The sequence below is a fragment of the Acipenser ruthenus genome, chromosome 26 (assembly GCF_902713425.1).
Source record: "Acipenser ruthenus chromosome 26, fAciRut3.2 maternal haplotype, whole genome shotgun sequence".
NCBI classification, from domain to species: Eukaryota; Metazoa; Chordata; class Actinopteri; order Acipenseriformes; family Acipenseridae; genus Acipenser; species Acipenser ruthenus.
This window is the reverse complement of record NC_081214.1, coordinates 7,083,843-7,099,144: the sequence shown is the minus strand read 5'-3', so window position 1 is coordinate 7,099,144 and position 15,302 is coordinate 7,083,843. Positions and strand designations below refer to the sequence as shown.

The following is a 15,302-nucleotide window of genomic DNA, read 5'->3' as shown; positions in this document are numbered from 1 at the left end:
TAATAATAATAATAATAATAATAATAATAATAATAATAATAATAATAATAATAACTAACACGTCCACCTTATCTCACGCCTTTAAGGAAATATGTGCGCGCACATACCCGACGTGCTCGTTCCTGTCACTCCACCTGACGTGCACGCATTGTGCCTCGCCCCCTCGTCCAGCACCTTGTGGGCTCGGGCGGAATTGTGGGATATTAAAGTCCTCCGGCGGCGCGGTGCCGCAATGTATCCCAAAGAGAAGCGGCTGATCGCGCTCGTCTCTGTGGCGATCCTCGGACTAGCCCTCTACTTTATATCGACGTTTCTTTACATCTTGTTTATTATCGGGGTTGCATGTGCAGCTTTATTCTGTCAAACTAACGGTCTGTCCCAACAAAGCAGACTAGGCCATCATCCTCGGCCTCACCTAATAATCCCCCCGGCTATCAGGCGCTGGTTCCCCGGGAAACCTGCAAACGGTGTTTCTTCTCCAGGAAAGGCTAGCAATAGGGGCACTCGTGGTCGTTTCTTTGGAGATTCCTGGCAGTCGGTGGTGTACAGTGGGGACAGGCGTTGGGAGAGGAGGAAGGAGGCAGAACGAGACGAAAGCAGCGGGTCATTGTTGTTCAGCCCCCGGGATTTACTGATGGGGAGTTACCTTGCAAAGCCTGAAAGCCCCTCGGCTGCCGGAGCTCATGGGAGGCCCATCGGAGGGACACGCGAGCTTCGGGAGAGGCTGGCTCGGCCGAACCACATCGTGCAGTCCCCGAACAAGAGGCTGTCATTCGGGTAAGTACCGCACTCCGTGTGTGGAGGGAACGCGTGTGACTCACTATTGCATTGTGGTGTACGAAAAGGTTGCTTCAAAGGGAGTGTAGACATCTGCCTTTTGTGGTTTTTTTTGCATTCCGGGTACTGTATTGATTTTATTGAGTGGCACATTGATGTTTTGTTGACGCTTTATTTATTTGTTAGTAACGAAACGATAAGTTCCCTCCAAGATTTGAATTGGTGGGAGTAGCTATGCAATCAAACCAACCCCTTTGTGGGAACACACCACCGCGTAACTTTGAGTAAGTTCTCTGGTCGAAAGACAGCTGGCTTTTGCGTTTAGGTTGCAGTGAACAGCACAGTAATCTGAACCTCTGTATTATAGGAATATGCATGTGCGTTTCAGTTGTTGGTTAATGTCTACCCCTCTACTTTTTTTGTTTTCGTTGCTTGTAATGGTTGCGTGTTGTCATTATTTAATCACCCAGTACCAATAAAATAAACCCTCATGAAAAAGCTATTGCAAATTAACTTTGTGCATACGCTGTCACTCGCGTACAATTGTGCCACCCCGTTCCTTGACTAATGCTAGGTTAGCATGTACATTTACATACAGATAGCCCCCCGGATATGATAAACTAACTTGTGCTAAAAATGTCCAAATTGTAAGTTTAATCAGAAAACGCTCAATAACGTTTGCTAAAGAAGTTATTTTAAGTTTGAACACATAGACGAGCATCTACAGGTAGTGGACAAAGAAATGGAAACACCTGGGTAAATGAGGGACACCAAGTATATTGAAAGCAAGGGCTTCCACACAGGTGTGGCTCATGCGTTAATTAAGCAAATAACATCCCAGCATGTTTAGGGTCATGTATAAAAATGCTGGACAGGCCTGGTTGCCTATAATTATGGCTAGCATGGCTGCAAGAGGAGACCTCAGTGACTTTGAAAGAGGGGTGATTGTTGGGGTGCGTTTGGCAGGAGCTTCAGTGACCAAGACAGCTCAACTTGCTGATGTTTCACGAGCAACGGTGTCTAAAGTGATGTCGGCATGGAACTCCGAGGGAAAGACATCATCAGCAAAGGGCAACAGTGGGCGGAAGCGCATACTCCAGGATCGTGATATCCGTGCATTAATTCGAAGTGCAAGGCAAAACAGACGAGCAACTGCAGATCAATTGACTGTAAATTTCAACCTGGGGCGCGAGCAGCCAGTTTCATCAAAAACGGTCCACCGAGAACTCCACAGAGCGGGATACCATAGTGGCCCAACACCCTATTAAGTGACTTTACTTTGTTTCCATTTTTTTGTCCACTACTTGTACATTCTGCAGTCAATTCCAGTGCATAGCCCAGCTCCACGCTATCCCCAAGAGGGATACTATAAACTGTTTAACAAGAAAAAGATATCCTGTTACACATTTGTATAATATTTTACAAAGGGTGTCTTTTACTAGTATTGTATATTATCTCTGTGTTTAAAGTTACAAATAACTGTCTGGTATATGATTTACCCACCTCCTTCTCTCTCTCTCTCTCTCTCTCTCTCTCTCTCGTAGGGAGTCTATGAATGCATCCCACAGGTTCAATGTGACCCCACAGCGGTGCTACCCCATCCAGCAGACGGGGTACTCCTCCGTGGGCGTGCTGCCCTCTGTCCAGTGGGACGGCTATTGCAAGAAAAACGTCCTGTCGTCCCGCAACTCCTCCATGGTGCACAGCCCCGTGACGGTCAAGATCGCCCGGCCGGACTCAGGCAGTGTTCGCTCGCCACTGTAAGGGTTTTTGTCTCGCGGTCCAGGTTTTTATTTAGGCTGTGTTTTGTGAGTGAGCTGAAACACATGTTTCCATATTAAACGTTTTGTTTTGTAAGTGTTTTAGGTGATCTTTTCAAGTAATTTTCCCAAGCAAACTTCAAGCAATAAAATGAAATCAGAGTGTCATAGGAACTGATTGAACGTCACCTAGTGTAAACAAATCCTGTTTCAGTCCGAATGTGGGGCTGTGTTCTGTTTAAAGGTCTCTTCCTATATTGCTTATATGTAGGGGTCTACTTAAATCGCGGTAAATTTACGTATTTCACGGGTATGTTGCGGAATAAAATTAGGATTTCGCGGACATGTTTAAACATTAAATACACCTAAGTAGACAGTATTTCAGAACACTATAAAGACTAAAAATAGTGGTACTTGCTTCCTTACTAAAACAGAGTTCTAGCATTTGTTAAAGGCAAGCATGCAGCATCCCCCTGCAGTTGACTTGACCATACATTGAGACTGCACGTCTGCATCCACTGAATTGGTTGGAAGTTAAGGCAAAGCTTTGCCAAGTCATACAGATGTGGAAATCGATTAGAAACAGCCCAAAAACTCGGTTACACAAGGGCATCTGGCATACTTTAATAAAGGCAATGTATGTAGCACGTTCGTTGTCATGTTATTTGTCCCATCCAATAATTTATTTTATTAGTACCGAGTCAAAACAAAGAAGACGTGGCTATTCGGGTCTAAAATTCCAACTGTAAGCAGCAGGTTGAAGCGAGGTGGCTGTGCTGGATCGTTTTAGTACTGATTTAACTTGCAGACAGGAATACTTCTTGTCTGCGCTGACTTTCCAGTTTGTTTTCTGAAAGTTGCTGTTTATTTTACATTCTGTTCAGCAGCCTCTGAATACACATTAAGATATGGAAAACAATTACCTCAGTCTGCATGTAGTTTCTTTGTGAAATATCTTAAAACGATCATCAGCCGAAATATACTTTGCTTTTTTTGTCGTCCATTTCTACTATTTTACCTCCAATGCTGAAAACTAGACTTTAGCAACCTAAATCAAAACAATGCAGCACTGACTTTGTCCCGCCCTCTCCTGCACAGTACAGGTCACATAAAAGCAGTAAAGACGGTTTGATAGGCTGAAAACTTTGTCATTTGAATAGTAAATAAGAACGTTAACTGCTTTGGAGAATTTATTTTGTAAATGTTACTTGTGGACATTTTTTGTTTGTTTGTTTTTTGCTTAAGTGCAATACACACGGGACGGCGAGGGAATAATAAAAGCCTATCTACAGAAGGAAGATACGTAGTTTGCGTCGCTTGCGTTGTGCAGTAGTTCATTTAAACAAGTTTTCTTTTTTTTCCTCTCCGTACTTGTTTGTATGCAATGGCCCCTAAGAGGTGAATTTCGCGGTGACCCCTCAATTTCACGATTTCCGCGAAATCACGATTTAGGTAGGTCCCTACTTATATGTGTATTGATGGTAACTGTTCCTCTTCCAGCTTTGAACACCTGCCCTCCCCAGTGGCTTCCCTGTCTCCAGTGGCGGCTGCTGGTTCTGCAGACCCGTGTTCAAAGGAGACGGTCCTGAGCGCGCTGAGAGAGAGCCGGAAGAGAGTGGCAGATGAAGAGGAGGAGAGGTGCTATTCTGCTGGACAAGACAAGAAAAGAAGGTAAAGAACAAATAAGGGGGTCTCTGTTTTGAATGGGAGGACAGATGCGTCCTGTCATTGAAAGCTGGAATATGACTGCAGTTGAATTTTATTTTTGCATGACATTGTTAATCTGTACAATAGTTAATATTTCACCAAAAGTTGGCTTACTTAGAAACTAAACATGCTTCCTAAACATTTAAAAAAGTGTAGAAGTGAGTGGATTAAAAGTTGGTCAAATGCAATTGTTAAATTGTAGGCATCAGATTGGTTCGTTGGGAATCATTTCTAAATTGGTTTTAAGCTGGTATCTTGTACACTGGAATGGTCGTGTTTATGTGTCTTGTGTTTCAGGCGCCATGACAGTAGTGGAAGCGCGCACTCTGCCTTCGAACCTCTGCTGGCCAACGGGGCTCCATCCTTGCTGGTTCCCAAGTAAGTTTGAACGCCACTTAACTGTTCCAGTTATTACACCTGGATTCTCCAAAAAAATCTCCAAAATGCGGTCAAATTCACTTGTGATCTCTGTTCAGTTCTGGTTTTCTTGGCACCGGACAATGGAATGCTTCAGTAGTCAAAGAATACTTGAACACCTCTCCTCTCCTTTCCTCTCCTCTCCTCACCCCCCCCCAGACCCGGGACCCTGAAGCGGAGTGCGAACTCCCTCGCCGTGGAGGACCCTTTAATGAAAAGATCCAGGACATCCTCCATCAGCTCCCTCAACTGCACTGCCCCCAGTGGAGTACCCGGCTCAGTGCGCAACTCCATCCACAGCTCCTACAGCTCCACCCGGGGAATCTCGCAGGTAAATGGCAGGGGTGTGGCCACATATATACACACACCCACACCAGGAACTGTTTGTTTGAAACATAATTGTATACTTGGGTAAATTATGGTATACGAATGGGAGTAGGGGGAGGTGCAGTATCTGCTCTTTGCATCAGCTGAGAGGTTCTGTGCCCTATACAGATCTATAGTTAGGATAATATTGCTTATATGTTTGTTTATCATTGATAAAATGTAGACATCTGTATGGACAGAGAAGTGATGTATTTCAAGTCTGTTTTTTTGCTAGGAGTTTCATGCTCAGAGCGTTGTGATACTTTGACACATGTAACTTCAGTTTTTTACCTTACCTACCATGCAAGATGCTTGCTAGCAGGATAAGTTTGGTTAAAACATCATTTTGGTCCAGTGTATTGTGGTTTAAGGACTGCTGCCACCCGGTCCTGTGTTGCTTCTCTAATACTGATTCCTGTGTTTTCAGCTGAGGAAGATTTCAGCCCTTAACATGTCCCCCTTATCCAGCCCAGGCTCATCTCGATCTCAGACTCCTGAAAGATCACCCAAAAAACCCAGGTATAACTCCTGCTTCCATTGTAATCTTGACATTTCTCAAATTGTTTTAGTGGGAACCATTTTTTTATATTTCTGGAAACTAATTCTTGTGGCCTTTGTATCATAATTTATACATTGTATCTGGTTTTCTAGTTGCTGTGTTCACAGTATGCCTTTTTTTGTGTTTGTCGCGCAGGGAAGAGAACAGCTATCATTCTAGCACCTCTACTCCAGTGAAGTCGGACCGGACACCCGAGCAACTCGCAAGTGAGACTGGTTACACTCTTTGTCAGTTGTATGGAATTGTTATTTTTTTTTTAACAATACATGTATAAAGATCACTTGAGCCACTACAGTAAACATCCTGTCACAATACATTTAAGATATCGAAAGGCATTGAAGACACTGAAATGTCTCTTAGTTTCTTTTTAGAATTTCCAAATTGAGCACTTCTGTCTGTGTGTGACATACATAATGATCCGTGTGAATTCCATCCCGTCCATTGCAAGAGACTAATATAATGCATTTAATAACCGTGTCTATTGACGACAGCCTCTTTAAATGTAATTGCTGTGTGTGGTGATGCACTAGGGAGGCTGCAAATAGGCTGATCCCTGGAGCCAGCATTACACTTCAACCATCAACACTGGTCCAGTAGGAAAGCCACCGAATGCTCATGTATTATATACTGCAGTGACACGACTTCCTGGTTGGTCCACACCACTACTCTCACTTGATCTTGTTGAAAGCCAAGTCCAGTGTTAGTATAAAGTAAATAACAGCTACTCTGGTAATGAAAATTAGAATTCGCCTTGTGTGACATGCTTACAGATGGACAGGTTACATGGTATCCTCGCTCTACACAATAAAACATGGCATCCCCCCTCTACACAATAAAACATGGCTTATCCAAGTTTTACCATAATTGAAAATCATTTCTGTAGCTGTGTGTACTCTGAAGTGTAGTGTACCTCTGCTGTGTCAGCGCCACCAGGGAAATTAATCTCCTTCCGAAGCAGGAATAACTCCAAGCTCATTCCATGTCTAGCCCGTCCTTGGCCCTGCATTGACCTGTGGTTTGTTTGCCTGAACAGAGAAGCTGTCTCCGCTGCTGAACCAGACAGCCGCCTCCTCCTCCTGCTCCACCCCTCCCTCTGCAGGGGCCCATGGGAAACGCAAGCGCAAGATCCCCCTGGTGTCCAGCCGGAGGGCTGACCAGATCACCCTGGTGAGAAAGAGCCTGCTCCCCACTTTTTTTTTTAATATGTTTTTTTATTTTGAGTTTAATTACACAATTACATTATTGTGATTTGATCCCTATGCTGCTTTTGTGAATTTTGCACATTCAGGTGTAGCCCTACTGCTTTTATATGTTTATCCAACTGGAATGAACTAAACCCGTCTCCTCCTGTGCTGCCCTGCAGCCCCCACCACCCGAGCTTGGATACACCATCACCGCCAGTGACCTGGACTCCGAGAAGAAGGCTGCCCTCAACAGGATCAAAAAGGTTCTGGAGGAAATTGGTGAGTTCAGGAACTTCAAACTGGCTTTTAAAAACCTTTTCTTTTCTGAAGAAATCAGAGGGGTGTGTGTCTCATCACCATCTTACTCATTGTGTTGACATTCAAAGCTTTCTCGTAACACAATATGCTTTGGGTGTGCCATTTTAACATTGGCAAACGCCCAGTTAAAAAAAATATATATATGTACATTGTTCAGTAGCTGGCTATGATATTTTATCATCAATCTGGGTGTTTTTATGTTCAGACTTGCTGTGTTTTTGGAAATTGATATGTGTTATTGGCTTGATTTTGTGATCGGTAACCACTCTGACTGTAGATTCTTGTGTTTTTTCTTTTAAGAGCCTTCCAAATCGACACCCTCTTCCCAGTCTGTGGCTTCGTTTACACAGACTACAACCTCCAGTTTGGGCCCAACCCCCTCTGCCATTGCCAGCCTGCTCCTGAGCTCCAGCACTGCCACCGCGCTCAGTTCCACTGTCACGGGCATTACCAGTCCGTCAGCCAGCTCTAGCAGTGCAGCAACCGCCCACACAGGCACGCTGCTGAACTCTGTCATTGCATCTGCCTCTGCCACAGCTGCCACCACCTCTGCAGGCACAGTCACCACGCTGCCAAGCGCCCTGCCAGCTGGGAGCCAGCCCAGTCCCAATCCACTGCTGGATTCACTGAGGAAAATGCAGAACACCCCAGCCACCACAACGACGGCTGCTGCTGCTGCTGGTCAGTATCAATTCAGAACTATACAGCATGAGCAAAACTAGTTTTACTGTTTATGATTACCTTCTACAATTCACCTGGTTTAAATTACCAGCTACACAGGTGTAAACTATAATCTGTATAATCCATTTCTGTTTTAGTTAGAAAGAACACCTTGTTTTATAACCTCTCAGTGCTATTGTTACTCGCTGTCTTTACACTACAGAGGGACAGAATTATCAAGGTCTTCATGCACAGTTTTTTTGCATGTACTCCTTGAATCAGTAAATCGTTATTTTAGTTTTTGCCCAAATTGCAAAAAGCACTGCTCTCTGTTGAAGTAGAGAGCCTGCAAATCTGAACTATGGAAAAATATAGTAAATTGAGGTTTGGCAGGTGGGGTGTGGTTATAACATGCTTCATGTGTTTTGTTCTTGTTCCTTGGTCTTGGTTTCCCTACTCTGATTTGACTCTCCATTGTGTTCACAGCTCCTCCTGCTACAACCACAGATTCTGCCAAGACTCTTCTGTTGTCTCTGCTCAGTACCTCTGCTGCTCCGGGATCAACTCTAACAAGCATTGCAACTGTCAAGCCCCAGCCTAGCACGTGTTTCCCCTCTGCGCTGGCTCCCCAGCCGGCCCCCCCGTCCAGCCAACCTGCCAGCTCCATCCTGTCCTCTGTGTTCAGCCAGGTCCTGCCAGAGAGCAGCAGTGCAGCAGCAGGGGGCATGACCTTTGGACTCTCAAGCATGGGGCATTCCACAGCGCCCTCTTCCTCCTCCACCTGTACCACCACCACAGCAGCAGCATCCAGTAGCACTCAGGCTTTCTCTGCCTTTAAGCCTGTCTTTGGGGATCCAGCAGCTAGTCAGCCTGCCCCAGTATCAGCACCTGCCAGTAGCTCAGCAGCCCCAATCTTCAAATCAGTCTTTGGAACCGCCAGCACTGGCAGTGCTTTTGGGCAACCGTCGGCGAAGGCGTCCGCGGCAGGAAGCAGCTCTGTTTTCGGCGGACTCTCCACCACGACCGCACCGCCTCCCACTGCTGAATTGCCAGCCAAGCCCAACTTCAGTTTTGGGGCAAACCCAGCAAGTACCGTCACCACCGGCAGCAGTAATACAACAACCTCAGCCGGAGCCACCCAGTCCTTCCAGTTTGGCGCTGCAACCACCATGCTTAACTCCACCGCGGGTTTTCAATTCGGCAAGCAGCCGGCAGCAGCTAGCAGCACAGCCGCACCGGCAGTCACGGCGCCGGCACCCCAGGTGACATTTGCCTTCGGACAAACCCTTAATAACCAGACTGCAGCCAGTGGGGCTTTCGGTGGCTTTGGCACCGCCGCACCAGCCCCTGCCACCACAGCTGCACCGGCAAATAAAGCCACCTTCTCCTTTGGCAATGCAGCGCCTGTGACCTTCAGTGCGGCCACTTCCTCTGCAGGAACAGCCGCCCCCTTTGGAGGAATGGGGGCCACCACGAACCCCACCCTGTTTGGCAGCACTTCTACTGTTCCAGCCGCTCAGCCGGCAGCAGTTGCACCCTTCCCCTTTGGGGGTAGCGCCACGGCCACTACCTTCAGCTTTGGAGGCCAGACAACCACGGCAGCCTCTACCTTTGGGACCCCCAGCATGCCAGCATTTGGCAACACCTCCACTGGATTCTCATTCGGTACCAACACCTCCTCTAGTGCGACCCCGGCTTTCGGCTCCTGTACCCAAACCACGTCCGCTAACGCGGCTGCCCCCTCTGCGTTCGGAAGCACCCTCCCCGTCGCCACTGCCGGCTTCTCCTTTGGAGCAGCAGCCCAGTCAAGCTCAGCAGCCAGCGCCTTCCCTGCCCCCTCGGCCAGGCAGAGCACAGCACCCAAGCCCAGCACTACCGGCTTCAACTTCGGCAACACGTTTGCGGCTCCTGCTCCCGCTGCCACCTCCTCCATGGAGAGCAAGCCTGCCTTCGGAGGTGAGTGTTATCGTGCCCCCTGTACTGTAGCTTTCTGCATTGCAGGGTAATACAGGACTGTAAGGTTCAGCTGGGGTATTCTACCTGTAACCCAGAAAGCAAACCTAGAGTGTTGTGGCAGGGGAAAAGTGGCTTCATTAGAGTTAGTCTAAAACCGAAATGGGGAAATTGAGAGAGGCAATGGTAATGAGGTAAAAACGTGTCATTAAATCATTGCGTTGCCCTCTGTTTAATTATGGCACCAGTAGCACTTTTGGCTTTATAACGGTGAAAATTTACTTCTATTCCTGTGGCCACCCTGTTAACAACTGTTGCGTTTTCCCCAGGGTTCAACTTTGGAACTCCGAATTTAAATTTTGGTGCTGGTAAGTGTCCAGTAATACTGTCTGCCTTGCTGCCAGAGCTCTGCTTGTAATCTGGGGGGTGGTTGTGGTTGGACAGCGAAATCCAACTAGTAAAATATGCAGCAACTTAAATTCCTGCTTTGTGTACACGCTGCCTAATAATAAAAACACAGCACTGCTTGAAGGCTGTTTACTCTTTCTCCGTCTGAAGACTTCATGGGCAGGGTTTTACGCCTGTGTTTCGCCATTGCAGTGCAACACTTTAGCCAGGTAGGTTTGCATTTGGTTTAAGTCTGCTTTGCTTTCCAGTGCACGTTAGATGTGCAGACACACTCTGTGACACTTTTAAACAGACAGGAGCCGTTCTGGTTACTCCTGTGTAAAAAGGTTGGATGAACAGCACTGTCTGTATGACCGTACTGTTGGTGGAAGATGGCTGAAAGGGGTTCTCGTTCTAGTGGGTAAGTGACTGTTCCTCTGGGAGTTCTGCCTTTGCTGCATATTTGGGGCTACGAGAAGCAGGCTTATCTAGCGTCAGTCAAAGCATGCATGCTCAGAAAAAATACACTAAGGGCTCTACTGGAGGAATTACAAAACGGTCTAGTGAACAGGCTGGAGGAGTTTAGTGATTTTACAGTGGCAGGGGAAGCATGTTGTGCTTTTTGTTTAGGTGAAGTATGTGCTGATAATTGGATTGGATCTTATCAAAATGCAGAAATAAAATGAGTAGTTAACTCAATTCATTAAAGCCAATCCATGTTTGTCGGCACATGAGACTATCTGAGCCTATGCAGTGCATGAATCTATTGATTTAAGTAGTGCTGTTTGAAAGTGACCCTGCCATTGGAGGGTGGTGGTCTCTTATTTAAAGTGACGTTTGGGATTTTACAATGGTAATGTGGTGGCCCAGTACATAATCAAATCAAGGTGGGACTGACAGTTTTTTTTTAATGTATCATTTTTTCTTCCCTTAGGAAGTGCAAGCCCTGCTTTTGGGCAGAGTACCCCCGGAGGCCCCATCCCTTTTGGGAGCCCTGCAACCCCAGCCCCAAACTACACCGGCATCACACCCTCCCCCTTCGGTAAGTGAACCTGCGCTGGAACAGAATGGTCTGTATATAGATAAATACATACCAGTTAATACTACAAAATAAGACTTGTGTGGTCTGGTATTTAATCCACCAGATTGTTCTTGTTTGAAATAACCTTCTCGTATGAATGGCCTATCAAAATGGACTGTCAATTATTTTCATGTAAAGTAACCCACAACCAATACATATCCTGCGCATTGCGACCTCAGTGTATCGCTGCACCACTGATCCAATGTGCAATGCATAAACAACCTGCTGCTTGTTTGTCCCACAGGGTCCCCCACCCCTTCCTTCTCCATCGGTGCAGGTTCCAAACCTTCTGGCAGGCAGAGGCTGATGGCTCGGCGCCAGCACACTCGCAAGAAGTAGAGACGAGCTGAACCCTGCCTGGGTGACGGGGTTCCCTCCGCAGACGAGAGCCCCACTACCCCACCCCACCCCACCCTGGCTCTCCGTTCAGATCACACCCTGCAGAGAGCTGGGACTCCGATGGGACGTCAGCCCGTCTTTTATCTTGGTTTTTTTTTTTTTTAAACTGTTCCTTGCAGTGTTTTGGGTTCTTGTGATCTGAAGGCAACAAACAGAAAAACAAACAGCAACAGCGAATCCCAATTTTACTTGAATAAACCATCCCAATACTGGACTCTGTACATACCTGCTCCCTGTGGCTCTTCCTCTTTTTTTTTTTTTTTGGGTGCAGCACTGGTTCGTTTGTTACTCTTCTCACTTGCACAGGCACTTCTCTCTGCTCTTGCTGTTCGTAATGCTTTGATTTGTTTTCAAATGTGTATAAAGATGTCGAAGCCAGAGTCCTCAGTCTTACTCTGGTTTAGGCACTGGGATGTCGTGAGCAAGCGTTTATGGCTGAGGAGGTAATCTGGTTGGGGTTTGAGCTAATGTTGTGATCTGATCTGGGTGCCAAAGCCTCCACGCTCTCAATTTGTGTCTCCAGCTCAGTCTGGGATGGGACGGCACGGCAGAGTGGTGGGCACATCGTTATGGGCTATTCTGCTGGAGTCATCGCTGCGTGTCCTTTTTATTTTGTGAGGTAAGCAGTTGTGTAGCAAAAGTAGCCTATTCTGTTGTGGCCAGCAGCTATGCAATTGTTAGCCTTTATACAGCATTTAAAAAACAAAACCTTGTCCTCATTACTTTCTGTGAGTCCTGTAATGCACTGCTTTACTGTGGTTGACTACCTCCTGTATACCTGTATATTATTTCCTATGCCCCCTGTACGGGTGTTCCCATGGTTTAAATGCACAGGGATTATCTTTAAAGTTTCCTATTTAATTCCAGCACACCTGCTAATTGATGGATAAAGCTGTTTTTGCTTCTGAATTGCACCCCGATACAGGAAAACCCCACTAATCTGTTCCAGTGGTTTGAGGGCTGGGTTGGGGCGGCACTCTTGTGGTTTAAGCGGATCACAGAGGAATCGCAGTACATCCTCGTCTAGAATCGCTAATTTGGCCCCCACCTGGATTAATATAAGAATGGGATTGGGAGTCTTCGTTTTTGGTACTTCAGTGAGAGATGCTTTTATGTACCGCTGTGTGTTTTTAAAGGAGATGTAGACAGTATTTTGCAGACCAATAAAAAGCGTTACCTGGGAAGCTGAAGTTGGCCATGTTAAGTAAAATGAATTTGCTGGGAACATTCTCAGTACGGAGTTAATCCTGTGCCTTTAAAACTGGGATAGCCCCTTTTTTGTCTCCCTTTTTTTTTTTTCTTAAATTCAGTGTTTTTGTATCAAAACACTTGATTCTTACTACTACTTTTAAAATGTTTGTGTTTTTTATATTGTTTTTGAGTCCCTCAGTGAATTGAGTTTGGAGGAAAGTTGTGACGAATGACGGCATATTGGTAGTGCCGGATCTGATTTTACTAAGGGCAGGGCAGGGGAGGGGAATCTGGGAGTGAATCTGAGAGTACGATTATCGGATGAGATTCTGTAGCTCTGGTGCTGAGTGGCAACTTTTTATTCTCTGCAAAAATAAATAATATATTTAAGCAGACAAAACGCGTTTGAACGAAATGGCAACGAGGACAGGAATTTTCTTTATTTACAGCAAGGTGTGATCTATAGAATAGAGGGAGGCTCGTCTTTCACTTTGAATTTGACAAATGAATGTTGATGGTATTAGTCACCTGTCCCACCGTATGTGGAACATTTAAACTATCTTGTGTGTTTTATTCCTAATAAAGTAGAAATCGGTCTGTTGGTATCGGTGTTCATATATTTATTCATGGATTTTGTTACTTTTCCATATTGTCCTCCCATGGCATCAGTGAACGATACAGGAACAGCCTTTTTTAAATGGTTTTTGCATTAGACCGTGTATTGCCTTGGGTCTGTGCTTTACGCAGTAGTTGACAGTATTAAATACATTCTAGTTTTGTCTTTTTTTTTTTTTTTTTGTTATATAAATGTGTTACTTTGGGTAGCTGTCAAATAGAAGCGACCCTGCCTCGGGGTGGGCTAGCCGCCTGCTGTTATGAATGTGTGTGGGGGATGATTGACAAAACTTTCAATTCAGGCAACAAAAACGTACAAAAAAAAAAAGAAAGCTCTATTTTTATATTAAAACAGATTGCCTTGTGGAGTTCCTTCAAGCTTGGTTCATTGAGGGGAGATGTTTACAGGAGCTAGAATGATGATGATTTTTAGTTTGGCATTTTCCTTTTGGTAGTTGTGGAGTCTGTAGATTTTTATATATTTCAATGTGAATGAGCACAAATGGTCTGCAGCATTTAACTACTGGTGTCTGAGATGAGGGCTGAGATTCGGAATATGGTTTCCCCAAAAAAATGGATTCAGTCCCCCAGTTGGCATCTTGAAATGTTGGGTTCTTTTTGTTGCGATTTCTTGTCTTTTTTTTTTTTTTTCTTTTTCCCAGATGTGTGTAGTTTTGTAAATAGAAAGTGTATAATCTGAAAGGTGACAATGTTGTGATGTGTGGCTGTGGTTTGTTTAATCAGAATGTGTAAGGGAACCATCTTCTAATCCAGATATGTTTTCACCTTGAGAGCAAGAAAATGACTTCCTTAAACTGGTGGTTTGGTGGGAAGATTGGAGATTTGTTTTATAAATAAATAAATAAAATAAATAAAATAAATAAATAATGGATATGGCCCTACATAACAAACAATTACTATTTGTTTTGCAAGCCCTTCCTCAGTTGCTGCCCGGGTCTGACCCAGCTGTCACAGTGGTGGTGGTTTGGAAAGCTCTCTGCTTGACACTGCGGTACTTCATTGGTTAAAGGCTGGATTCCCTCAGGGTGAATGCTGTAAGGTCGTGCTGTTTCTGTTACTGACCGAACCTCTATCTGTGTGTGTGTGTGTGTGTGTCCTTATTCATGTTCTTTCCTCAAAATAAAGATCAGTACTATCGTTGCTGTTGGACTCTGTGGAAATGGGGAGTGAGTGAATGCGTGCAGACCTGGCTTGTGTAAGATATTCTCTTTATCTGCTCATTATGTAGTCATTACATTGAAATGGTTTTAAATTAAAGGAAACAAAACTGTGATTATTACATTGCTGATGTCTGGTTTATTTAAGTAGGGATTTCTCTGTTTATAAGTAGAACATGTGAATGGGTAATGGAGTAAAGTGTGTACTGGTTTGCTTGATTTATTTATTTTTTTGTTTTGTATACAGTATTCCCATCTGGTGTAACAAAAGAGAAAATATTAAACCAGACCCTGCCTTTTAGAACGACTATGGCCGGGTTTCCACCCAGCTCAGAAAGTCTATTCATTCTCATTCTCTCTCTCTCTCTCGTCCTGATTGATGTGATGTAGCAGCACATTCCACACACACTATAGGAAGTGCACGTCTAAAACGCTGTACGACTTTTTAAAGGGTAGGTAAATCACCTGCTTACTTTTGTCTCCTCCTGTCAATAATTGGCCAGAGAGCAGCCACTGGAAAGCAGGACTCCAAACCAGCATGGCAGAGGAAGTTCCTCAATGTTCAAAGCTGCGCTCTCCTACCTACCCCACCCTGAACACCACACAGCCGTGCCTTCATCAGCTCAGCTAATCGGAGATCCCCCTTCCTTAGTGGTTTAGAACCATGAGAAAATAGGTCATCTACACAAATTAACACTACTGTGTGGTTCATCTCCTGTGATTCAAAGCCAACTGCTGAAGTCAGTGGAC

At 45.2% G+C, this 15,302-nt stretch overlaps 1 protein-coding gene across 2 annotated transcripts; it reads left to right on the top strand.

Moving 5' to 3' along the window:
• The first annotated feature begins 148 nt into the window (after positions 1-148).
• On the top strand, positions 149-14,668 carry LOC117430250 (nuclear envelope pore membrane protein POM 121-like). Of its 2 annotated transcripts, XM_034050106.3 has the most exons (14): positions 149-777; positions 2,322-2,537; positions 4,038-4,208; positions 4,542-4,622; positions 4,821-4,992; positions 5,455-5,546; positions 5,722-5,792; positions 6,620-6,753; positions 6,950-7,049; positions 7,389-7,769; positions 8,235-9,704; positions 10,031-10,069; positions 11,023-11,130; positions 11,414-14,668. In XM_034050106.3, the coding sequence occupies exons 1-14, from the start codon at positions 233-235 to the stop codon at positions 11,506-11,508; spliced, it is 3,675 nt and encodes a 1,224-aa protein (XP_033905997.3). In that variant the 5' UTR covers positions 149-232; the 3' UTR covers positions 11,509-14,668. The 2 variants fall into 2 exon arrangements, with proteins under 2 accessions (XP_033905997.3, XP_058856740.1); XM_059000757.1 differs by lacking the exon at positions 10,031-10,069 and having other exon boundaries at positions 188-777.
• The last annotated feature ends 634 nt before the right edge of the window (positions 14,669-15,302 follow it).

What these genes read in the sequence shown, in the direction of transcription:
- LOC117430250 (XM_034050106.3), top strand. Translation starts at nt 233, where the DNA reads ATGTATCCCAAAGAGAAGCGGCTGATCGCGCTCGTCTCTGTGGCGATC. An exon ending in AACAAGAGGCTGTCATTCGG is followed by an intron (nt 778 to 2,321) that starts GTAAGTACCGCA and finishes TCTCTCTCGTAG; the next exon opens with GGAGTCTATGAATGCATCCC. An exon ending in CCATCCTTGCTGGTTCCCAA is followed by an intron (nt 4,623 to 4,820) that starts GTAAGTTTGAAC and finishes ACCCCCCCCCAG; the next exon opens with ACCCGGGACCCTGAAGCGGA.